Source organism: Lampris incognitus, chromosome 16 (assembly GCF_029633865.1).
Source record: "Lampris incognitus isolate fLamInc1 chromosome 16, fLamInc1.hap2, whole genome shotgun sequence".
Classification (NCBI taxonomy): Eukaryota; Metazoa; Chordata; class Actinopteri; order Lampriformes; family Lampridae; genus Lampris; species Lampris incognitus.
In genome coordinates this window covers 10,375,287-10,401,102 of record NC_079226.1, presented here as the reverse complement: position 1 = coordinate 10,401,102, position 25,816 = coordinate 10,375,287, and the positions used below count along the sequence as shown (strand labels likewise).

Genomic DNA, 25,816 nt, shown 5'->3' with positions numbered 1-25,816 from the left:
CCCTAGGTTAACAGCCAATCAGAGCGAAGCTGACGCTCGTCAGCCAATCAGAGGAAGGTGGGCGTTCGTCAGCCAATCAGAGGCAACTGAGCGTTCGCATACCGTGAGTGTGTGTGTGTGTGTGGTCACAGTAAGTGACACGGGAAGTGGATAGAAAGTTATCGGTCTTTTAATACTTTAATTTCAATTTTTTTTATTGCTGTTTGGATTTGATTTCACGGTTAACGGCCGGGGGATGTTAGCAAAACAGGTTTTTGTGAGACGCAGTTATATTGAGTGATGCTCGCTTCACTGCTGGCGGCAGATGTAATGGGCTCGTCCGGCTGATCGGCGGAACATGTGCTCTCTGCAGAGGTGAGGCTGGTTTATTACTTGGCGATATCGCGCACTGTCCTTACACCTCGATTTGCTATATATTGCACCGTTTTCAGGGACTTTATTCGCTGTCAAAAGTACGACCCTTTTTCAAACCAAGCCAACGTGTAGAATTGCCTCATCAAGTGTGCACAGTGTTGTTTTCTCCCATGACACTGTAACGTGCACTGCATTACACCGTGCACAACACTACTGTTGTGTAGCGCAGCAGACAGCAGCACGGGGGCTGCCACCAAAACCAGATGGCCGTAAATACTGATATGCAAAACTAATGACAAGTCCATGTCGCTGTAATTAATGCGAGAAAACAACCTCACAACGAACTTCTGAGAGTGCTATTGGCAGAGATTGGGATAAACTATTTGTTTTTAGCATACTTTTTTTGTGTGTGGGTGTAATTGTATTTTTTTGTTTTTTCAAATTCCAAAAATCGAGTTATGGCCGCCTTAAAGGCAGCAGTCCGAGCAAGTCAAGCCGAGCAGGTTTATTGTCACCCGGCCACATGCAGCGCAAAACTAGACCGAGTCTGCAGAACAACCGCGCGACGGGACAACGCAACACACAAGATCACAACACGCCACTCAACAGGCTGCTTTTAATGCAGTCAGACATGACAGTGTAAACGCAACACAGATGTAAACACAGTACAATACCCTAGGTGCAGTATAGAAAGTGCAAGCTACGTGTGGCAGATACATTTGCATGAATACAAACTGCAGCAATATGCTTGAGTAATAAGAAGAACACTTCTATTTATATGGCACTGTTCCCATATTGGTGCTGTACTGTGTTGTGTACTCTAGCGCCCCCTGTGCAGCTCCAGACAGTCAGTGTGTATTTTGGATCACAGTAATTAGGATAAAGTTGACACAGGGGTTGTCTGACCTTGGTGTGTGTGTGTGTACTGAATCTTCAGTTCAAAAAGTTGAAGCTTACCTCATGGAATAATGCTCTCCTGTAGCAGACTTTCCCACTACTACGGGCCTTGGAGGCAGCAGAGATTAATAGATAAAAAACGTGTACGAAGAAAAGGCTGACGAAGTGAAAGCAGCAAAGCTTAAGATGCAGGTGGATTTAAAGGTTGAGTTGTACATTAATGAATGGTTTGATAAATCCAAAAGTTATTAGACTAAAACTGATGTCATTGAAAACATGGACATTTATCAAATATGAAGTTTTACAACTTTATCATTTCCACCACACAAATCCAGTTTACGACTCAAAGAGAAATACACTAATAACTGTAGAGATGGTGACAATACATGGAAATTGAAGAGAAGACCGATAATGTGTCAAATGACTTGACACATTTATTGTTTCGCTAGAATAATTTTGTCACCTCTGCCCGTTTATAACGTAATGTAGTAACCTTTATAGACGATGACTTAACAGTAATCCAGCAGCTCTGGAAAACAATAGAAATATGTGGAAGGGGCCCAGAGAGGATTCAGTACATGACATCAGCCACGTGACGTTGGACTGGGTGCAGATTAGAACATGCAGGTCGGTCTAATGGTTTGTCGAAGTGATTTTGTCACGACTGTGTTGTACAGGAGGTTTAATATGCAGTTGCTACAGTTATACACAGTAGAAAGGTGCAGCTCTTGGTTAGACTCTACATACGGAGATACCTCCCCCCCGCCCCCACCCCTGTACAAAAACATGCTATTCAGTGTTTTCCATTTGCAGCACTTGTCCAAGGCTGTTCCTGTCTCCTGACTGATGACTGCAGAAAAACACATGTTTTGTTCCTCTGAGCTGTTCAGCTGGGGGAGAATTCAACCCTCTCCGGCTTCATCCGTCACCCAGAGTCTCTCAAGATGGACCCTGTGGACCAGAAGCACTTCACAGTCGTGGACTATGTAATATTTGCCATCTTGCTAGCAGCCTCGATGGGCATAGGGATTTACTACGCCCTCTCAGGTGGGCGTCAGCGCACCACTCAGGAGTTCCTGCTTGCGGACAGAAGTATGCGATGCCTCCCCGTGTCACTGTCGCTCATCGCCTCCTTCCAGTCCGCGGTGGCCATCATAGGCGTACCGGCGGAGATCTACACACATGGCACACAGTACTGGTTTATAGGCTGTGCCTACGTCCTGGGTCTCCTCATTCCCGCTCACGTCTTCATTCCGATGTTTTACAGACTTCGCCTCTCCAGTGCCTACCAGGTGTGCATCAGGTGGTTTCTACTGCCATGGATTTGAATGAGAATTGATCGGTTTTTTTCTGTGATTGACTCCATCAGTGGTTCTGAACTCTGGTTCTTGGGACCTGCCAGTACTGTTGGTTTTCTATTCTCCCATTAGGGAGCTCCCCCCCCCCTTTTCTCCCCAATTGTATCCGGCCAATTACCCCACTCTTCCGAGCCATCGCGGTCGCTGCTCCACCCCGTCTGCTGATCCAGGGAGGGCTGCAAACTACCACATGCCTCCTCCGATACATGTGGAGTCGCCAGCCGCTTCTTTTCACTTGACGGTGAGGAGTTTCGCCAGGGGGACGTAGCGCGTGGGAGGATCACGCTATTCCCCCCGGTTCCTCCTCTCCCTCAAACAGGCACCCCGCCCGACCAGAGGAGGCGCTAGTGCAGCGACCAGGACACATCCCCACATCCGGCTTCCCACCCGCAGACACGGCCAGTTGTGTCTGTAGGGACGCCCGACCAAGCCGGAGGTAACACGGGGATTCAAACCTGGATCCCCGTGTCGGTAGGCAACGGAATAGACCGCCACGCCACCCGGACGCCCCTCCCACCCGGACGCCCCTCCCACCCGGGAGTTTTTAAGACCTGAAACTGGTGAATGTAATTAACCACCTAACAGAAAAGAAAACCAGTAGTGCTGTGGGCCCCGAGGATCAGAGTTCAGAACCACTGAGGTACATGACCAGTATATGTCACGTTTTTTTTTCTTTCAATCAGTATCTTGAACTGCGCTTCAGCAAAGCGGTGCGTGTCTGTGGAACGCTGACCTTCATCTTTCAGATGGTAAGTTCTTCGTTAGACAAAACAGAGCACCAAACTATGAAAGCTGTCGAAATCTGTCGTTTATCAGCCTCTTTGCTGTGTGTCCGTTTTAAAAAAGGTCAGGTGGTCTAACTTGTTTTACTGTCTGTGCTGTAGGTTGTCTATATGGGAGTGTGTATTTATACACCAGCCTTTGCACTGAACACAGGTAATGAGCGTGTGCATTTGTTGCTTTCAGTAGGTTTGAGTAAACTTGAGAATTCTCTTCAGTGTTGCTTCTCTGTTTTGTCTTCAGTTACTGGATTTGAACTGTGGGCGGCGGTGTTGGCCACAGGACTAGTGTGCACATTGTACACAACAATGGTAAGGTATTTAAAATGATCTTAATCATGCACTCATGAACCTTGAACATGGATTTGGACAAAATGGTTTAAGCTTTACTGCAACTCTCCTTAGAGCTGGACAAGCTGCCTGTCTCGAAGTAAAATTGAAACGCTCCGACCATTCGCCATACTCATTGTGCGCCGTGCACATTCCAGATGAAAATGCTTTCAAATCAAGTCTTTCCATCTCTTCCTGTCCTCTGCATCTTCCTCTGTCACACCAGCCACCTGCATGTCCTCCCTCACCACATCCATAAACCTCCTCTTTGGCCTTCCTCTTCTTCTCCTCCCTGGCAGCTCCATATTCAGCATCCTTCTCCCAATATACCCAGCATCTCTCCTCCACACATGTCCAAACCATCTCCATCTTGTCTCTAGCTTTGTCTCCAAACCGTCCAACCTGAGCTGTCCCTCTAGTATACTCGTTCCTAATCTTGTCCTTCTTCATCACTCCCGATGAAAATCTTAGCATCTTCAACTCTGCCACCTCCAGCTCCACCTCCTGTCTTTTCATCAGTGCCACCATCTCCAAACCATACAACATAGCTGGTCTCACTACCATCTTGTAAACCTTCCCTTTAACTCTTGCTGGTACCCTTCTGTCACAAATCACTCCTGACACTCTTCTCCACCCACTCCACCCTGCCTGCACTCTCTTCTTCACCTGTCTTCTGCACTCCCCATTATTTTGGACAGTTGACCCCAAGTATTTAAACTTATCCGCCTTCATCACCTCTACTCCTTGCATCCTCACCATTCCACTGTCCTCCCTCTCATTCACACATATGTATTCCGTCTTGCTCCTACTGACTTTCATTCCTCTTCTCTCCAGTGCATACCTCCACCTCTCCAGGCTCTCCTCAACGTGCACCCTACTCTCGCTACAGATCACAATGTCACCCGCAAACATCATAGTCCGTGGAGACTCCTGCCTGATCTCATCCGTCAACCTGTCCATCACCATTGCAAACAAGAAAGGGCTCAGAGCCGATCCTTGCTGTAATCCCACCTCCACCTTGAACCCTTCTGTCATTCCTACTGCACACCTCACCAGTCACACTGACCTCATACATGTCCTACACCACTCCTACATACTTCTCTGCCACTCTCAACTTCCTCATACAATAAATTTCTCATTCACCAGCAATAAAGCGATTAACGTTTATGAAGTCTGACAGACATGACGGCAGACAGCCTCTGTGTGAGTGATTTGTGGATTTTACCTTTTAAAGAATGGGAAATACTCTCAGAAATGAACCAACTTGAAACCATAATCTTGCAAAATCATTAATAAGACACAATTAAAACAAAAAATGGTCATTTTTTTGAAGCAGTGTACTAGGTAACATTACCGTATTTCCTGGAATACAAGTTGCACTTGCAACATTTTGTTGCAAGGGAAAAAAAACATATATAAGTCACTTCGGTTTATAGGTCACATTTATATGGTGGTACAGTAGTGATGCGGGGGTCAGGGTTCTTTAATACCCACACCCACCCACCCCATTATGAGAGCCAATCCGCACCACCCGACCCACTAAAATATGTGTTGATTAATCACCCGAACCTAACCCGCAAACCTCCAAATCTAGCCCAGGCTACAGCAAAGTGAGCAGTGTTGTACTATTTTGTTTTTGGGTTGTTTGTTAGCCTAATAGCGTCTGGGTGTAGGCTACTAAATAAACAGATGGGTTGTTAGAGGAGCCCCCCAACACTGCCCCCCCCCAACCATACTAAACAGCACGGTGTCTACGGTGAAAACCTACAGATTTCTTGGTTCCACAATCTTTATTGTTGAATAGCAGCAAAACAAGTAAGCCTTCATTAAAGACATGAACTCCGTCTCTACTGAACACGCACCTGAAATCGTCCGCTATCATCGGTCATACCTGCCGGGCTTTCACAAAATAACGCTGGTAGTTCTGCTTGAGCAGGAAGTAGTTTCCAGATGGTATCCTCTCCCTCAGCACGCCGTCGACGCCCTCGTGACACGTTGTGGCGCACACGGCCTCCGTTGAGTTGTCCACCTTACTACCGCAGCCGTACTCTAGGCCATCAAACTGTGCCATGTAGGACGCCACCTCAGCATGGCACTGGACATGATGGCAGACAATAGAGTGCTGCATGTGAGGGAGGGTCACTTGCTGCAGCATTGCCCAGTTAGTCCTAGTGTGTATCCTGCCCTATCACTGGTCCTCGGCACGCTCATAAACACAAAATGACCCTTAAACCAGGGTTTGTATTCACCCTTCACACACATCATCGGCGGTCACTTGGGTTGAGTATGACTGTCCTCTGTCAGGGTCGACACTTGTGGATTCTCAGGTGGCTGTGGAGAGCGATGCTCGATCCACACACTTAGGTGCAAAAAGGGGTGAGTTGTGGTGGTGGTTGAGCCACACACCCTCATCCAATGCGTATTGGTCTCTTTATCCTTCTCTTACTTAACTTGTTCTAATGTAAAGTGCCATGCATTTAAATATGAGATGTGTGCTGTAACTGAAGTTCCTTTGGTTGGCTGGTCTTGACAGGGTGGACTGAAGGCAGTCATCTGGACCGACGTGTTTCAGACCGTGGTGATGTTTATAGGGCAGCTGGTCGTGATCGTGGTCGGAGTCCAGCAGACCGGAGGGCCGTCCGAGGTCTGGAACAAAGTCTGGGAGGGAAACCGCATCTCTGGTCTTGAGTGAGTCTCCGCCGGTCTCATAAGCTGAGCCAGTCAGACGTGCTGATCATGTCTTCAGATGGGGTCTCTCTGTTCCAGTCACAGCTTCGGAAACGCATCGCTCTCTGGGTTGCACAGTTGAGATCCAGAATATTCAGCTTGTCAATGATCCTTACCGTATCAATAATCTGATGATTATCAAAACTTATTGGCAAGTTTAAGATGAAAATAACAGGCCGGGGCTGCAGACCAGCTTATATAAACTTGTTAAAGAGCCGATAATAATGACGATAGTAATACTCACACTCATAACAGGAACGGTGACCAAACCTCATGTAATGCAAACATTTTATTAAAATGAATTAGGCTTCTAAGCCACATTATGCCCCACAAATCAAATGCTCTGTTTGTTTCGTTTTCCTACCAGCTGAAGTTGTTTACCGCTTTAGGCGAACTTGTTGATTTAGGAGGTGTGAAGGTACATTGTACTGATGCCCCCATGTGGTCGTCAGATGTAATACATTACAAAAGCAAATGCATAGAATAACAACATCAAAAATGTGGTTTTCAGGGGGGGTCCAGGTCATGTGGCGGTCTATTACGTTGCCTACCAATATGGGGATCGCCGGTTCGAATCCCCTTGTTACCTCCGGTTTGGTCGGGCATCCCTACAGGTACAATTGGCCGTGTCTGCGGGCGGGAAGCCGGATGTGGGTATGTCCTGGCCGCTGCACTAGCGCCTCCTCTGGTTGGTCGGGGCGCCTGTTCGGGGGGGAGGGGGAACCGGGGGTGGGAATAGCGTGATCCTCCCACGCGCTACATCCTCCTGGTGAAACTTCTCACTGTCAGGTGAAAAGAAGCGGCTGGCGACTCCACATGTATGGGAGGAGGCATGTGGTAGTCTGCAGACCTCCCCGGATCAGCAGAGGGGGTGGAGTAGCGACTGGGACAGCTCGGAAGAGTGGGGTAATTGGCCGGATACAATCGGGGGGGAAAAATCCAAAAAAAAAAAAAAAAAACTGGTTTTCCCTGTAATTTCAATAAAACTGACTCAATATTTTCTTGGTACAACAACGTGCTGAACAATGCGCAACAACAAAAGGTGACAGTGGTGAATGCATAAATATACAAATTATAAAGGAAGTGATAGAACAGGTCACGTAACCCAGACTCAGTGCACAATATGCAGGTGTGACGGTTGTTTTCATGCAAACCATTTCCAGCGTTGGATCTACGTAAATTGAGGGTGTGCCGTTGACTCGCACAACACAATGACACCAAACAGAAAATTCAGACTGGGGCTACAAAAGTGCATTATACTTGGTTAACCCATGTTAAAAAGTGATTTAAAGAAGTTGAGGTTACACTTATGGAGCATCTTCTTGGTCCCTCACTAAACGGCTTGAATCCAGACTTGATGGGGCTTTCACCAGAATGCTGCACTAAATGTATCCTGGAAGAAGCACCCTACAAAGAAGCGTCTCCATGGATATACCCGCCATCTCAAACACTATCCGAGAATGAAGGGTTCGATTTGCTGGTCATTGTTGGAGGAGGGAGGAAGAACTTGCAAGCGACACTCTGCTTCGGTCACCCAACCGTGGAAGGACAAGTGTGGGAATGCCTGCAAGAAACTACATCAATCAACTTGTTGATGACACAGGATGTCCATCTGAGGATCTTCCAGCTGCTACGCAGGATAGAGACGGGTGGTGTGAGAGGGTCAGAACCATCCGAGGATACTCGACCTGATGAGGTTACTACCCTGTTTGGCCAAGACATTTTAAATTAAATTACCATCCAGTTGGTATAATCTGTCATGCTGCTCAAACACACGTGTAAAAGCAGGGCTCTATGCTAACTTTTCTTTTTGGGGGGTGGGGGGTGGTTGGCCAATTACCCCACTCTTCCAAGCCGTCCCGGTCACTGCTCCACCCCCTCTGCCGATCCTGGGAAGGCTGCAGATTACCTACCACATGCCTCCTCTGATACATGTGGAGTCCCCAGGAGTCGGACAGGTGCCCCGACCAACCAGAGGAGGCACTAGTGCAGCGACCAGGACACATACCCACATCGGGCTTCTGTCGTGGCGATTATTTGATTCCACTCTGACATTAAATGAGCGAGACAGAAATCTCCTACAGTATTGTCAAATGATTTTAATATGTTCAATGAACAGGCGCACAAGCTCAGACGCTTGTGCATGCCGATCAACACAGTACAGTCTCTCTTATAGGGCAGTCGTCTGTTCTTCCCCTCCTTATCTCGTCTTCCAGCTCTCATCCCACCAAGGCCACTTCTGCAATTAGCGTGTAGAGACTTGCTACACTCAGTGAGTCTCCCACACGTTCCTCTGCTATCAACCAACAGTTTAACAATAGGCCTTTATTTGTGCACCTGCAGAAGACGCCTTATAAGACTACCTTCATTCTGTTTAAAATAAATTTAAACATGGTATAGATCAGGGCGGCACGGTGGCGCAGTGGTTAGCGTGGTCGCCTCACAGCAAGAAGGTCCTGGGTTCGAGCCCCGGGGTAGTCCAAACCTTGGTGGGTCATCCCGGTCATCCTCTGTGTGGAGTTTGCATGTTCTCCCTGTGTCTGTGTGGGTTTCCTCCGGGGGCTCCGGTTTCCTCCCACAGTCCAAAGACATGTAGGTCAGGTGAATTGGCCGTACTAAATTGTCCCTAGGTGTGTGTGTGTGTGTGTGTGTGTGTGTGTGTGTGTGTGTGTGTGTGTGTGTGTGTGTGTGTGTGTGTGTGTGTGTGTGTGTGTGTGTGTGTGGGCCCTGTGATGGCCTGGCGGCCTGTCCAGGGTGTCTCCTCGCCTGTCGCCCAGTGACTGCTGAAATAGGCTCTAGCATCCCCACGACCCTGAGAGCAGGATAAGCGGTTAGGACAATGGATGGATGGTATAGATCATACCTGGTGAAAGATTAAAAGTAAGCAAACGTCAAATATGAATTGCTCTCACACTTCCCATCTGCAGACACGGCCAATTGTGTCCATAGGGATGCCCGACCAAACCGGATGTAACACAGGGATTCGAACCGGCGATCCCTGTGTTGGTAGGCGATGGAATAGACAGACTGCTACGCTGCCCGGACACTCCCTATGCTACCTTTTTACCCAAGGAGTACATGTGCTCCTGAATTTTGAGCACACAAAGAAATTTAGCAGCACATTGAAAAACGTTGAAACAGTTTTTAAAATATTGACAACGCATTTTAGAGCAGCAGAGGGGGACAATGATGTCGCACGAGCTGCCAACTTGCCCCATGACGCTTGTAAGCCTAGACCTTTTCCAGTATAGTGGCAAAGATTTCCTCCTGCTAGTCAATCATTATTCTGATTTCGGGGAAACTGACCTGCTCCCAGACTTCTCAGCAGGTATGACAAAACAACACTGCAAGGCTCCGTTTGCTCACTATAGTCAGCCTGACTGGGTCATCTCTGACAATGGCCCCCAGTTCTCATGCCTCCCAATTCCAGTGGCTTGCTGTGGACTGGGAGTTCGAGCGCATCACCTCCTCACCATGCCATCCCCAAGCTAATGGTAAGGCTGAGGCTGCTGTGAAAATAGCCAAGGACTTATGCAAGACAGCCGTCTGTGAGGGCAATGATGTCTAGAAGGCAATCCTGCAGTTGTGCAGTATGCCAACAGTGGGCATGGACAGCAGTCTGGCCCAGCACCTGATGTCAAGGCGTTTGAAGACCGCACTGCCTGTGGCCTACAGGCTGCTGGAGCCATGTGTGGTGACCAGGGTACTGGACCAGCTGCATCACAGAAGATAGGTCTCCAAAGTGATCTATGACAAATCTGCAAGGGATCTACCTGAACTCATCGTGGGTGAAGCGGTCCGGATGAAGCCGCCACCATGAGACCAAACAGGCATTTGGAGACGTGGATCCTGTGTACAGATGGTTGCTCCACAGTCCTACCTGGTATAAGTGGAGCAATCATTGTACTGCTGAAACGGAGTTGACCTGGGGGAGCCAGCGCTGTTGCAGAACCCAGGAACTCATCTGGAAAGCATGCCACTGGCCCAACCCCCTCGCAGGCCATGCCGGCCCAGAGGTGCTGGGCGAAGAGCCGGACGGTCACAGTGTATGTGCTGCCCTGCCCCCCCGATACCCCACTTAGTCGTTCCGACGATCTGTCTGCCCATTCTCCTGCAAATACCGCGCTAAGGCCCTTTGCGCAGTTGTACTCTGGACGGCTGTCCCGGGCACCTGTTAGGCGTAATTTGTAGTTGGACTGCTCTACCAGACTGTTCTACCAGTATTGGTGTATTAAGAAACAAAAATAAAAAAGGCACAAGTTTGTTGAATGTGTACTGACAACAGCATGTTAATTTCTGAGAATGATGTGTAACACTTATGTCATGTTCAGTAATAGAAAGCTATGTACGGTTTAGTTCTGAAACTTACTTGTTTCTTATTTCAGAAAGGGAAGATGTTACTTAAACTTACTTAAACTAAATGAAGTGTTTCTAATTTCAGAAAGGGGAGATGTTATGTGTCATAGATGGCATGTTACTGCCATCTGTTGGAATTTAGGTAGTACTGTATTACCGGCGGTATATCGCCATAAGGGGGTTGTGTTCCAGTTGAGGTGGTTTGGGCATCTGATTAGGATGCCTCCTGGGCACCCTCCTTTGGAGGTTTTCCCAGCACGCCCAATTGGTAGGAGACCCCGGGGTTGACCCAGAACTTGCTGGAGGGACTATATATCCAATCTGGCCAGGGAACGCCTTCGGATCCTCCAGGAGGAGCTGGAGGGCGTTGCTGGGGAGAGAAACGTCTGGAGTGCCCTACTTGCTTGCTGCCACCGCAACCCACGCCCGGGGAAGCAGCTGATGATGAATGAATGAATGTTGTTATTCTTTGAGCTAGATAAAGTCCATGTCAGCACGCATGACTCATCTCGTCATTTAACACCGAAACAGTTGCGGTCACCACATTTTGAGACATTGCTGTGAAGCAAAGTTTGTCAGCCCTCGCGGGCCCTCTAACAGCCCCAAGCAGTTGCCTGCCTTGCCAGTTAAAAAACTGCGCATCTGCCACTCACTGAACTGAAACACGGCCGAACGTTGAATTGAGCTGGCGAACTAGTGAACCGAGAATGGTCATTCGTTAAGGATAAACCAGTGAGCTGAGAATTTAGTTGGATAGAGATACCTTTTTTTAAACTGAAAACTGCTTTCACAAAGTCCTACCCTATTATGTACAGCACATATGTTTTCATGACACCTGATTAATAAATAAAACATTGGTACTACATCCTACTTCGTTTTGTTTGTGCGAGCGCACGTGAGTACAGGGGGGGGGGGCACTGCACGCAGTCAAGGCAAGTCAAGTCAAATTTATTAATAAAGCACATTTAAAAACAACCCACAGTGACCAAAGTACTGTACAGACCACAGGAGGTAGCTAAAACACAAATACAATAAACACCAACATAAGCAACAAGGCACATAGCTTGTAGGCATGAATGAACAACACATGGACATAGGCACAAGCCAGAAATCAGCCACATCAGGAGGATTCAAATGCTAGTGAATAAAAGCAAGTTTTGAGCCGCCACATAAAAGAGTCAATGGAGGGGACAGATCTGATAGGGAGGGGAATGCTGTTCCACAGTCTAGGGGGTGCAACTGCAAATGCGCGGTCACCCGAGCTTAAGTTTAGGTCGCGGGTCAGCCAGAGTCCCAAGTCAGCCGACCTAAGGGACCTGGAGGTGGAATAGAGAGTTAAAAGGTCTGCAATATATAGGAGGGGGCCAGCCAACTTAAGGCTTTATAAACAAATAGGAGAACCTTAAAATCAGTTCTGAACCACACAGACAGCCAGTGGAGAGAGGCCAGTATAGGGGTAATATGGTCCCTCTTGGGTACCTGTCAGGAGCCTGGCTAAGGTGTTCTGGACCAGTTGCAGGCTGTACAGGGACGATTAACTAATCCCAATTTACATGGAGCTGCAGTAGTTCAAGCGGAAGGATATAAAGGTGTGGATGACTTTTTCTAGATTTTAAAAAGGGAGAAACAGCTTGATTTTGGCAATAGTACAAAGCGGGGAAAAACTGGCATTCACTATTGCGTTAACTTGCTTATCAAACTTGAAGGCGGAATCAAATATAAGACCAAGGTTTTTGACATGATGTTTGACAAGGGTGGACAGGTTGCCAAAACTGTTAATCGAGTCAGGGGGGCTAAATGGGACAACTTCAGGTTAGCCTTGATTCAGCCTTAGGAAGTTTTGTGCCATCCAGCACTTTATGTCCTCAAGCTAGTTCAAGAGGTTGACCAGATTGGACTGGTCGTTTGGTTTCAGGGGGAGATAAAGCTGATTCTCATCAGCATAACAGTGGAAGTAAATGTCATATGTTTGATTGATTTGACCGAGGGGAAGCATGTATGTAGAGTAAAGAATGGGGCCTAGGATAGAACCTTGTGGGACCTCGCTGGAGAGACTAGCTGGGGGAGAGGAAAAATTACTTATGTTAATGGAGAAGCTTCTATTTTTGAGGATGTGATCCATTTCAAGACAGAGCTTGGACTGGAATAGTGGTATAATCCGGTAACAGCTCCCACGCCAGAGGGCGGAGATTCTGGAGGACTACACCAGCCCATTTCACAGTTAGCATGGTGGGGAGCCTGCCGGGAAGCAGTCTGACATCCAGGTCTGTGTCTGGGATAATCGGTCGGAGAAAGGCATACTTGGTCTCTAGGGAGCGCCGAGGAATAAAGCAACATGATTGACCAGGTCCAATATTGTCAAGCTGAAAAAGGTGGGCTGGTACCAAGCAAGAGGAGGCAGGATTCCTCAGGCGCCTGCATGTTTACTCGCGTCTTCTAGGTCGTTTCCTATGGTGGTAGCTGCAGGGCCAAACACATATACCTTCTAGGAGTTGGGAAAATAGAGAGCAGTGAAAGCTTTTTTGTCCGGGATCCCGAGCATATAAATCCATGACAGAGGCTCTAACATTCAGTAGTGTTTTACGACAATAGCGGCTTACGCATCAGTCATACACTGAGACACAAACAGAACCAGGACAAACGAGTAGTAACAGGCAACGACGAGCAGCCAAATGCAGTGGCATGGCCATCTATTCTGTGTGATGTAGAAAATGTGCACGACATGTTACATTAAATGTTAAATGACGCAACTTTAGATATTAGCTTGGATGTAGAGACATTCATATATACACTACTATCTATCATATGTCCTGTACTGTCCCTTTTGACACATATGTGAAATGCCCTGGTCCTGGTGCTTTGTTAAATAAATATATAGTGAGAAATTCTGAACTACAGCTGTTGGTTTTTTTCTGCCTCAATGTTTCGACAAAGTCCTGTACATTTGATTTATTCTAGTTGGTGATTTTAAGTTGATACTGACTGACCAAAGTCCAGTTTTGTGTTGTGTTCTCACCCACTGAATCTCACACGTCGTCCTTTGACCTCCAGCCTAAACCCTGATCCGACGGAGAGACACACCTTCTGGACTCTTGCGGTCGGCGGAGTCTTCCTCATGCTTTCTCTGTATGGCGTGAACCAGGCACAGGTCCAAAGATATCTGAGCTCCCGAACAGAGAAGGAGGCTGTCAGGTACCAGTAGACTTTCATCTAAACCTCATGACCTCCTCATCTCTAATTTAAGACTTCTTTATGAACTAATCAGAAACAATGTTGCTGCACATTTATTAGTCTTTTGTATGTATTTAAAATAATGTCTCATCCTTACATAAACATCATTATTACTGGTTTCTACCACTGAGTCCTTTTCTGCTTCCACTTTCCATTTTATTCTCATGGCATGATACGCCCGTTTTACTGTTCTGTGGCAATACTGATCTCTTTTGTACTTTGATTTTCCCATTCACTACCTCCTGATGAGGCGCATCCACACTAAACACATTCGACTTGAGATGCACTCCTGGCTATGTAGCAAATATACTACTACTACTTCATATATTACGACTATGATATGATTACTATGTAGCAAATGTACTACTATTACTACTAATTCATATATTACTATGATATGATTATTATGTGGCAAATGTACTACTACTACTACTACTCCATATATTACTATGTTATGATTACTATGTAGCAAATGTACTACTTCTACTACTACTATCACCACGTCATATAGTACTGCCATGATTACTATGTAGCAAATGTATTACTGCTAGGACTACAACTTCATGTAGTACCACTATGATATGATTACTATGTAGCAATTATTCTACTACTACTTCTTAAAAGAGGGCTCTGATGTCCTGTCCAGGGACACCACCTAGCCATTGGTTCAGTTTTGTGGACGACATCTGGGTTAAAATTAAATCTCAGGACGCACCACATTAACTCTGTGGACAACCACATAAAGTTCACCAGGGAGGAAGTGAAAAATGACAGGTTAGCTTTCGTAGACTGTAAAATTGCTATTGGTGATGGGGGACACTCGATTGTTGATGTTTACCGTAAACCAACACGTACTGATCAGTACTTAAGGTTTGACTCTCATCATCCACTGGAGCACAAACTAGGAGTCGTCAGGATGCTGTACCACCAAGCTGACAATGTCCTCACCAATACAGCGGCCGGGGAAGGGGAGAAATCCCACATTAAACAGGCCCTGGTCAAGTGTGGTTATCCTAACTGGGCATTTGTCAAAGCCAGGAAGATGCCCAAACAGTACACCAGACAATCGAAGAGAGGACAACAGCTGCCTAAGCGTAAACCAGTGGTGATTCCGTATGTGGCGGGAGTGTCGGACCATTTGAGATGTGTATCAGTTCATCTGGACATACATTTTATTGAGAAATGTTTCATCACTCGTCTAAGTGACCTCTTCAGTCTCAACTGACTGCAGGTGTCCCCACTCTTATAAACAACACAGTGACATAACGACTGAAAACAATGTTCAGTTTCATATGCAAATCGCCGTGACCATTAACTAGAGTTACAAAGGCAATGTGTACTATTCACAGAGGATTGGAGAATAGTTGCAATCACAGCATTGTAAGATGGCGACACATGTACTCTTAGGTCCCCCTCGGTTCAGGGATGGTCGTTGCCTCTTCACATAGATGGCCTCTTTGACTACTCATTAAAACCAGCGTTCCTCCCTATCAAGGATGTGCACATCCTCATCCTTGAAAGAGTGGCCACTGGTCTGTAGATGGGTGTAGACTGTGGAGTCCTGGTCTGACATGTTGGCTCTCCTGTGTTGTGCCATATTCTTGGCCAGTGTCTGTTTGGTTTCCCCGGTGTACAAGCCACAGCAATCCTCCTGGCACTTAACAGTGTACACTACTATATTGCTGTTTGTGCCGGGGAAGAGCAATCGGTCGTATAGCATCCATATGACTTCTAGTTTGTGCTCCAGTGGATGATGAGAGTCAAACCTCAAGTACTGATCAGTATGTGTTGGTTTATGGTAAACATCAACAATCAAATGTCCCCCATCACCAATTGCAATTTCACAGTCTAAGATAAGAAGGCTGACCTGTCATTTTTCACATCCTCCCTGGTGAACTTGATGTGGTTGTCCACAAAGTTAATGTAGTCGGTGAAATGTGGTACATCCTGAGATTTAATTGTAACCCAGGTGTCGTCCACTAATCTGTCACCATTTTACAATGCTGTGAATGCAACCATTCCCCAATCCTCTGTGAATAGTACACATGGCCATGGTAACTCTAGTTAATGGTCACAGCAATTTGCATATGAAACTGATCGTTGGTTTCGGTCGTTACACCACTGTATTGTTTATAAGGATGGGGATACCTACAGTCAGTTGAGACTGAAGAGGTCACTTAGATGAGTAATGAGACGTTTCTCTCAATAAACGTTTGTGTCCAGATGAACTGAGTCAACTTTCTGTGATTTTCTTACCTGGATTATTGAGCATGTATAAAGACATGTCCTTTACCATGTTTGATTTTTTTTTTACACTCTCAATCAATCCGCCTCTTTATTCTCATGTCTTTTCATTTTTATTTAGTTTAATGAATATTTCTCGCTTTATTTTTGCAGGTCTTGCTACATGGTGTTTCCTTCCCTGCAGGTGGCGCTGGCTCTGAGCTGTGTGATGGGTCTGGTCATGTTTGCTCGCTACTGTGGGGAGGACCCCTCCCACAGACTTGGCACTGCTTCACAAGATGCGGTCAGTAGGAAGTGTTTGTTTCATAATGAAGTGTCATGGCTGACTGAACCATCTGTCACAAGCGAGGGAGATCCAGAGATGTGATTTGGTTTTTTTTTTAAGCTTCTATATGTGACTCGTCCACCAAGAATTGTTCCTTTTTCTCCACTTAAAACATGATGATGATGTGGTGGTGGTGTTGAACAGTCAGTCAGTATTCCAGTAGAACAGTGTTGTGATATAGTCGATGTAGGAGGCAGAGAGAAACAGACCTGTTGACTCTGATGTTCTGGGACTACAAACCAGGTGTAGCAGGACTACAAACCAGGTGCAGCAGCCATTGTGGCTGGTGTGCCGTCAGCTCAGCAGGAAACAGTTCCCACCCTTGTAAAAATGGATCCTGAGACCAAAGCCACCACAGACAGTCTGATGTATTACAAACTACATCACACTATATGGGAACACTGTTGGACAGTCATACTGGTTGTCATGGACACATCCGCAGCACGTCTCGGTCTTTTTTCCAACATGTACGTGTTTGCCACTGCACCAGTGTTCGTCCTACACAGTCAAAACATCTCAACAGTGGTATACGGAGACTGGAGAGTGTCTCCACTCATGGTGAAGATGACTGGTAGTGTTATGGAGCCTGACTTCATCGTACACATGGAGACAATAAACAGTTATTAATGGGGGGGAAATGCAGCTTTAAACAAAAGGAGTTTTCTTCTAAGGGTCATGTGTAATGTTTACTTGATTATGACCTTTATTGCTCAGATGTGAAAAATGGCTGCAAATTGTGTTTGAATGTTTTTGCCTCTTCTGTTCACGACTCATCTGTTTTTTCTTTCTTTTCCGTAGATGGTCTTGTACTTTGTGATGGACATGCTAAAGGATATGCCTGGACTTCCAGGCCTCTTTGTGGCCTGTCTCTTCAGTGCAGCTCTAAGGTTGGACATTTTACTCAAATAGATCCTAAAAAAAAAAAACAGTTTCTCATCAGACTTGGCACTAATACTCAAGTCTTTATCCTGAATAATGACCATATAGTAACATGAGAGAAGAAATTATTCTGTTTTGACAGGTTTAAGTCTCACTTTGGTTCAGTTAAGATACATCACTGCTGGTATGTTGTTGTTAGTTTTGCTTTATTGGACAGTATAGTGGGGACGTATGGAAGGCGTATCAGTATCAAACTCGGGACACTGTGATCGGGTCTGAGCCGACATGGATGGACCTGATATGGTTGAGCCAGAAGGACGCCTCAAAATCCTAAAAATGATTCTTTTTGATTATCTTTTTCAGTACCATCTCCTCTGCCTTCAACTCGTTGGCCACAGTTACAATGGAAGACCTTATCAAACCACATTTCCCCGCAATGACGGAGGAAAGGGCGACTCTGCTTTCCAAGTGTCTGGGTTAGCTTCTTTAATCCTTTACCTTCTGTATGCACACTTGCAGTTGTTTAGCAACATCATTGTCCTATTTACACGTATTATATCAAAATAGTTATGTCAGCATTATATATAGTGTAACGGCACTTGACTGTCATAATGACGAGTACATGAGCAAAGACAGCTTACGCTACATTTCTGTCTTTCTTCTTTTCAATTAGCAATGTCTTATGGGTTGTTATGTCTGGCAATGGCCTATATAACTCACCTTATGGGTGATTCAGTATTACTGGTAAGCACACAGTGCTGCAAAACAAAATATTCATTAATATTTCTGGAAGTATTTGCACGAGTTGACTGATATGATTAAACTGTAGGTTGCGTTGAAGATCTTTGGAATGGTTGGAGGACCACTTCTCGGTCTATTTTGTCTTGGCATATTCTTCCCGTGGGCCAACTCAACTGTAAGTAATAATAATAATGATAATAATATTGAAAATGCAAGTCCGTGGTGGTGTAGCGGTCTAAGCATCGGCTTTGTGTCGATGCAGTTGCCCATTGGGGACCGGGGTTCGTGCCCCGGTCTCGTCAGATCCAACTATGGCCAGACTCGATGAAGCAGCAATAATTGGCAACGCTGTCTTTGGGAGGGGGGCGGAGTCGGCTTGTGTTCGTCACACGAATGCGTCTCTGTGTGTGTCGGAAAAAGCAGTGGTTCAGCCCGGATTCACCTCGCCACGAAAGAGGCGTCTCCTTCGAGACTGCAGGCATGAGAGATGCAGTTGGTGAACGCATGCAGTACGAGGGTGGGTGTTTGAACTAGAATAGGGATCGATTGGCCACTAAATTGGGAGAAAAAGGGAAAAATCAGAAATAAATGTATTTAAAAAAAAATATTGAAAATGCAGACCATATTATCTTCCGAGAGAATTCGCTTCAACTGTATCAGTTGGTGTTTACATTCACCACAAGCTAATGCTAACAGCCATTAGCAAACTCTCGCAACACATTTTCTCTGTTGAAAACGCCAACCCTGACACGTCTGTCATGTTGGTGATTTCAACCATACGAACCTGTCCCTATAAGCAACAAGTCACTTGCCACAGCAGAGAAAAGAAAACATTGGATCACTGCTGTCTCAATTTCGAATGCTTACCGTGCATTCCTGAGGGCTCCACTGGGGAAATCCAACCACGCTGTTACTCCTCATCCCAAAATACAGCCAAAAGCTTAAATCCATCAAGAAAACATCCAAATTTGTCCGGTCTTGGTCCAGGGATGTCATTGAAACGCTTTGAGGGTGCTTTGAATGCACTAATTGGAATAGAATTAAGAATTACACCTCCTACACGAAGAATTGGGCTTACAAAAATGGAAACAGAAATCAATACAGAGCAGCCAAGTATAAGTTGCATGCTACAATAAGAAAAGTAAAGTCCAGCTACGCAACAAAACTGGAACAATTCTCTTCCAGCAACTCCAGAGCAATATGGAAAAATCTTAAGGAAATGACAGATTACAAAAAAATGCCCCTGCTCCCCTCTAGATAATGACCATGACCTCCCAGATAAGTTAAATGAGTTTTATGCAAGGTTCGAAAAACCTGTTCCACCCACCAGCCCCCCACCCCACTCCCTCTCCAATGCCACCCTTCTACATCCAGGAGGATGAGGTGAGCGCTACACTCAAGAAGCTGAACATTAGGAAAACAGCAGGGCCAGACAGCATCAGTCCTGCTTTGCTGAGCCGCTGTACAGCGCAATTGGTCCCAATATTTTTCACTGTATTTAACATCTCTCTAAGCCAACGTACAGTCCCACAGTGCTTCAAACTCTCTACCATCATTCCTGTGCCAAAGTCCTCAAAGATCACCTGCCTCAATGACTTCAGACCAGTTGCCCTAACATCTGTGGCCATGAAAGCATTTGAGTGTATCATTCTGTCACACTTGAAATCTTGCACCTCCCCAATGAGGGACCCATATCAATTTGCCTATCAAGTCATTGCTCTGCTGATCTCGAGCTCCTTATGATTCAGTGCAGGCCTTTTTACCTGCCCGGGGAGCTAACGGCCATTACCATCGCCGCTGTATACATCCCCCAACATGCTAATGCTAAGGTAGCACTTAAGCAGCTACAATGTGCCATCAGCAGACAACAGACCAAACACCCGGACAATGCCTTTATCATAGGTGATGATTTTAATCAGGCTAACCTCAGGGCTGTATTGCCCAAATTCCATCAGCATGTCTCCTGCCCCACTAGGGGACAAAACCCCCTGGACCATCTCTATACAAACATTAAGGACTCATATAAAGCTAATCCCTGTCCCCACCTGGGGCATTCTGACCACCTCTGCCTGTTCCTGGTCCCAGCCTACAAACCCCTAATATAACAGGTCAAGCCAGCAGTAAAGACAATCACTGTCTGGCCAGAAGGAGCAGTTTCTCAACTCCAAGACTGTTTTGACAACACAGACTGGAGTATTTTTGCACATTCAGCTACCCATGGCTCCCATATAGACATTAATGAACAGACATCTGCCATACTAGCCTACATTAACTTTTGCACTGAGAGTGTCACAACAAAAAAATCAATCTGCGCCTTTCCAAACCAGAAACCCTGGATGACCAGTGATGTCCGGCAGCTGCTGAAAGTCCGGGATGCAGCGTTCAAGTCAGGTGACTGTGAGGCCTACAGTGGAGCCAGATCCAACCTCAAAAAGGGCATCAGAACAGCCAAACATAAATATTCCCTACGAATAGAGGACCATTTTCACAAAAACTCCGACCCCCGGCGAATGTGGCAAGGCATTCAATTTATCACAGACTACAAAAGCTCCAATAGCGGTCCCACTGTCCATGATGCCTCCCTGCCAGACAAGCTAAATAATTTCTGTGCCCGCTTCGACAAGGGCAATACTGACCCGGCCACAAAAATCCCCAGCCACCCAGAAAACCAGGTGCTCACTCTATCGATCACGGAGGTCAGAGAATCCCTGCGCAGACTGAACACACGGAAGGCTGCAGGACTGGACGGCATACCGGGTCGGGTCCTCCGAGAATGTGCCGACCAGCTGGCTGAGGTCTTCACAACTATATTTAACCTCTCACTGTCCCAATCCATAGTCCCAACATGCTTTAAGACCACCTATATCATTCCTGTCCCCAAGAAACCAGCATCCACATATCTGAATGACTACCGACCCATAGCACTCACCCCATTGCCATGAAATGCTTTAAGAGACTGGTTCTGGCTCACATCAAAAACTTTACCCCCCCCCCCCCCACACACACACACACACATTCGACCCACATCTTATACTGTGTTTGTCTGTGTCTGTCTTGCACCGTTTGGTGAAGCCACAGCCCTCATTTCATTTTTAACATGTGCCTGCACATTGCTTTTAATGACAATAAACTGAATTGAACTGAATTGAAGTCAAACGGTCTGTTGAGGATGCAGTTAGCATAGCCCTGCACCATGCCCTGCAACCTGGAATTACCAAACACCTATGCACGCATCCTGTTCATAGACTTTAGTTCCACCTTCAACTCCATCAACCCACACAAACTCTTCACCATACTCATGGATATGAACATTGACCCAGCCGTATGCCACTGGATTCAGAGCTTCCTGTGGAACAGGCCACAGAGGGTGAAGGTTAATAACCTAACCTCACACCCTCTCACCCTCAGTACAGGTGCTCCTCAGGGCTGTGTTCTCTCCCCCTGACTCTTCTCACTTTACACCACCCACAACATCCACAGACAGTTCTGTGAAAACAATAAAATACACAGACACAACCATTGTAGGCCTCATCTCCAACAATGATGAAACCCAGTACCGCACTGAAGTAGACTAAGCTGTCACTTGGTGCGCGAATAGTGACCTTCTGCTTAATACAGCCAAAACCCAAGGACTCATTATTGACTTCCGATGCATGCCAAATCCCAAAACCCCCATACAAATGAACAGAGACCCCATCACCTCGACTGACTCTTTTAAATTCCTTTGAAAATACATCAGCAATAACCTGAAGTGGAAAATTAACAGTGAACACATCATAGCAAAATCATAACGACGACTTTAATTTCTTAGGCAGCTTAAAAAAAATACCGGATCAATCATCAACTTCTCGTTCTGTTTTACTCAGCTGTTATCGAGTCCATCATAACATCTTCTATTACAGTATGGTAAAGCGGCACAGACAGTCAAACACCGAAAAAAACTGCAGTGGATTGTCAACAAGGCATCCAAAATCATAGGCAACCCACTCCCCTCAGTTGAATCTCGACATACTCACTGGACTGTAAAGCACGCAAAGAAGATCATCTCTGACCTCTCACATACTGCTCACAACCTCTTCCAGCTCCTTCCCTCAGGGAGGCACTACAGGTCACTGTCCACTAAGACTAAACCAGGGGTGGGCAGTCTTATCCAGAAAGGGCCGGTGTGGGTGAAGGTTTTTGTTCCAACCAAGCAATTACATACCACTGTCTCCTAATCAAGTTGCTCAGCAAAGAGTCTACAGGTTGATTAGTGGGATCAGGTGTGTAACTGCTTGGTTGGAACAAAAACCTGCACCCACACTGGCCCTTTCTGGATAAGATTGCACCCTTGGACTTAACGTTTCACAAACAGTTTTTCCCCTAGCTATCAGGACTCTGAATTCCTCCCTATAGTTTACTCCTCACACACCGCTGACGTGCATACTACCATTCACCCAATTGTTGTGCGTAATATGTTAGTTTATGCTATTGTATAACTGTATTGTTCATGATAATATGTGGAGTGTCGGCTGTTCATCTATGTATTGTGCTGCAGAGTTTAACATGTACCGAAAACAAATTCCACCAGCCTTGGTCGTGTGGCTAATAAAACAATTTAATCTAATAATAACAATGATAATAATAATAATAATACTTTAAATGATAAAGCTACAAAATATAGCTGGGAGAAACCTAAGATTATAAAGAGGAAAAAAAAATCTCCAAAAATGGTTCCCAGCAATGAAAATAGTCAAGTCGAGTCAAATCAAGTAGGTTTCATTTGTCCCCAGAGGGGCAATTGTTGTGTAGCGTATGAAAAGTGCATGAATGTTGAAATACTACATGAAAAACAAGAGTTAAAACTAATTTAGTTTTTGGGGTATTTTTAGGCCGTGCCTTCTTTAATACTCCTATTCTGCCCCCTTTTTTTTGTTTTTCTTTTTCTTTCTCAGGGTGCACTGGGAGGCCTGGGTACGGGCCTTGCCATGGCCTTCTGGGTTGGCATCGGTAGTATTGTGACTCGTGGCTCCGGCGGCCAGTTGTTGCCTGCCAACTGCACCTCCGGCCTGCAGCCAGGAAACCAAACCACTGCAGCGCTGACACCTCTCAGCTCAGCCACCGGCCTGAAGAGATTCTACTCGTTATCCTACATGTGGTACAGCGCCCTCTACTGCTGCACCGTCGTCCTGACCGGGCTGCTCATCAGTTTCCTCACTGGTAGAGGCTGAGCCCAAGCAGACATGTTCACAGATTTTTTTGTATTCATGGTTAACCAAGTAAATATGAACATACCAGGTGGGATTCTCAACATGAACCTCACTCAGACGTGCCAACTAAACCGTAAAACCTCCCTCAATTTTACATTCGTGTGTGAATGCGACATTGACATTGTGAAAAAGTCGATAGTGTCGAATTTACCGATTCGCAACCCAGTAGCATTCACAGACGCATTAGCAAACGACAAGAGTGTGAACAGAAGCTGTCAAACTGCCGTATGCTGTTGCATATGCAGCTGTGTAGTACAGCTGTATGGAAAACTGAGAATGCCAAAATAATAGTAAAAGAATCACGTTAGAGAAGCTGTAGTTTATGATATAAAGACATCCTACCCGAGCAGGGAACGAGACAGAAGACACTGTCATGTCATGTGTGAATACACACCATCTGTTGTAAACCTTACACATGGAACCTGAATGTGTGAAAGGGGAAAAACACCGCCAGTCGCGGGAAAATTACTCCGCCATTGTTACAAAAAGCAGTTTTACAGAACACCACAGACGTAATCACGATCTTCTGAAGTACCAAAAAACTATAAGCGTATCTAAGAAAACAAGAGTATCTATTTAAAACCAAGACGGTATCAATTTAAAACTAATGAATATTGGCGCCTTTGTTGCCGAACGGTTAGAGCCCATACCACATGGTCACATGACCACATGGTCACAACTGTCGCCGGTTCGAATCCAGCCGGCGAACTTCGTTGCTTATCTTACCCCTCTCTGTCTCTCCCCATTTCCTGTTTGCCTCCACTGTGACTATCTAATAAGAAAATATAAAACTACCAAAGTAAAATTTAAAAAAAAAAAAAAAACAGCTAATGAGTAGCCAGTCAGTTGAGACAGAAGAGGTCACTTATGCCCCTTTTCCACAACATGGTACCGGCTCAACTCAACTCGCAGAGTGTCGTTTTCCAGTACCGTAACAGTACTCCCTCAGTGTAGCTGGTCTGCATCGATTTTGGTACCCACTACCTCGACAAAGGTGGTACCAGAAAAGTGGTAACAGTTACCAAAATGCCGGTACTTTCCAGTAATGGAAAACGAAAGTCGAGTTGAGCCGATACCGTGTAGTGGAAAAGGGGCATTAGATGAGTGATGAAACATTTCTCACAATAAACATTGGGTCCAGATGAACTGATTCAACTTCCTGTGAACTATGTCTGTGAATGTTCTCAATCATCCAGGTCACGGTTATCCAGAGGAGTTGAATCAAGTGCAGAGGCGACACGTCTTCACGGATATTTACCACTTGTTGCACTTGATTCAACTCCTTTGGATTCCTGTGAACTACAGAATATTTACCATGACACGCAAGTGAGGAGGAGTTTGTGGATGATTGGTATTTGTCTTCATGAAGTAAGAAAGGAAGATAATTTCACAGCATACAGAATTCACATATTATGTGTAACACTGTTTAAAATACATTGCACCGACACAAACACTTATAAACAAGAATATATGCAGGGGATACAGACGATTAATGATCTGAGTAGAAGGAGATTAAATAAAAATGGTTTTAATTGCGACTTGTGATTTTTGTTTGTTTGTTTTTGTTTTGAAATATTGAACTTGATAAATATTTGGCATGGTGGCGCAGTGGTTAGCGCCGTCGCCTCACAGCAAGAAGGTCCTGGGTTCGAGCCCCGGGGTAGTCAAACCTTGGGGGTCGTCTCGGCTTGTCCTCTGTGTGGCACTCCGGTTTCCTCCCAAAGTCCAAAGACATGTAGGTCAGGTGACTCGACCATACTAAATTGTCCCTAGGTGTGAATGTATGTGTGTGTGTGTGTGTGTGTGTATGTGTGTTGGCCCTGTGATGGTCTGGTGGCCTGTCCAGGGTGTCTCCCTGCCTGCCACCCAATAATGGCTGGGATAGGCTCCAGCATCCCGGTGACCCGAATTCGGATAAGCGGTTTGGATAACGGATGGATGGCTGGATGGTTTTAAGTGCAACACAGTTCATCATATACAATATAAATTAGTCTACAGGATACTAACATATTCAGTCTTTATGTTAATTTCTGATCATTGTCAAGGGACAATTGAACTCTACAATCCACTTCCTTGGATTAAACAGGTTGAGGTGATGGATGTATGTACGATGGGTTCTCGCTCAACCATTGTGTCTTTTGTTTTCTTTAAGGTCCAATGAAAGAAGAGGATCTGACGCCAGGTACCATCTATCCCCTGCTGGGAAATCTGCTGTTTTTTCTACCTCCACACGTTAGAGAGAAGCTGTGCTGCGTGACTCCCCTGGGGCAGAGAGTAAGTCAGACAACCCGAGGGAGAAACTCACGCCAGTTTGACAGAGCTGCCATTTTGGAAAGGGGGAATTAG

At 45.8% G+C, this 25,816-nt stretch overlaps 1 protein-coding gene across 1 annotated transcript; it reads left to right on the top strand.

Annotated features, from left to right (window-relative positions):
• The first annotated feature begins 227 nt into the window (after window positions 1-227).
• On the top strand, window positions 228-25,816 carry LOC130126712 (sodium-dependent multivitamin transporter-like). Its single transcript, XM_056296330.1, has 14 exons — window positions 228-354; window positions 2,065-2,543; window positions 3,293-3,358; window positions 3,494-3,545; window positions 3,633-3,700; window positions 6,252-6,406; window positions 13,853-13,993; window positions 16,430-16,559; window positions 17,400-17,488; window positions 17,844-17,956; window positions 18,154-18,224; window positions 18,310-18,396; window positions 23,156-23,420; window positions 25,623-25,816. The coding sequence occupies exons 2-14, from the start codon at window positions 2,196-2,198 to the stop codon at window positions 25,814-25,816; spliced, it is 1,779 nt and encodes a 592-aa protein (XP_056152305.1). The 5' UTR covers window positions 228-354; window positions 2,065-2,195.

Coding starts and splice junctions, on each gene's coding strand:
- LOC130126712 (XM_056296330.1), top strand. CDS start 2,196: ATGGACCCTGTGGACCAGAAGCACTTCACAGTCGTGGACTATGTAATA. Junction 3,701..6,251: donor GCACATTGTACACAACAATG/GTAAGGTATTTA, acceptor TGGTCTTGACAG/GGTGGACTGAAGGCAGTCAT. Junction 17,489..17,843: donor CTCTTCAGTGCAGCTCTAAG/GTTGGACATTTT, acceptor TATCTTTTTCAG/TACCATCTCCTCTGCCTTCA.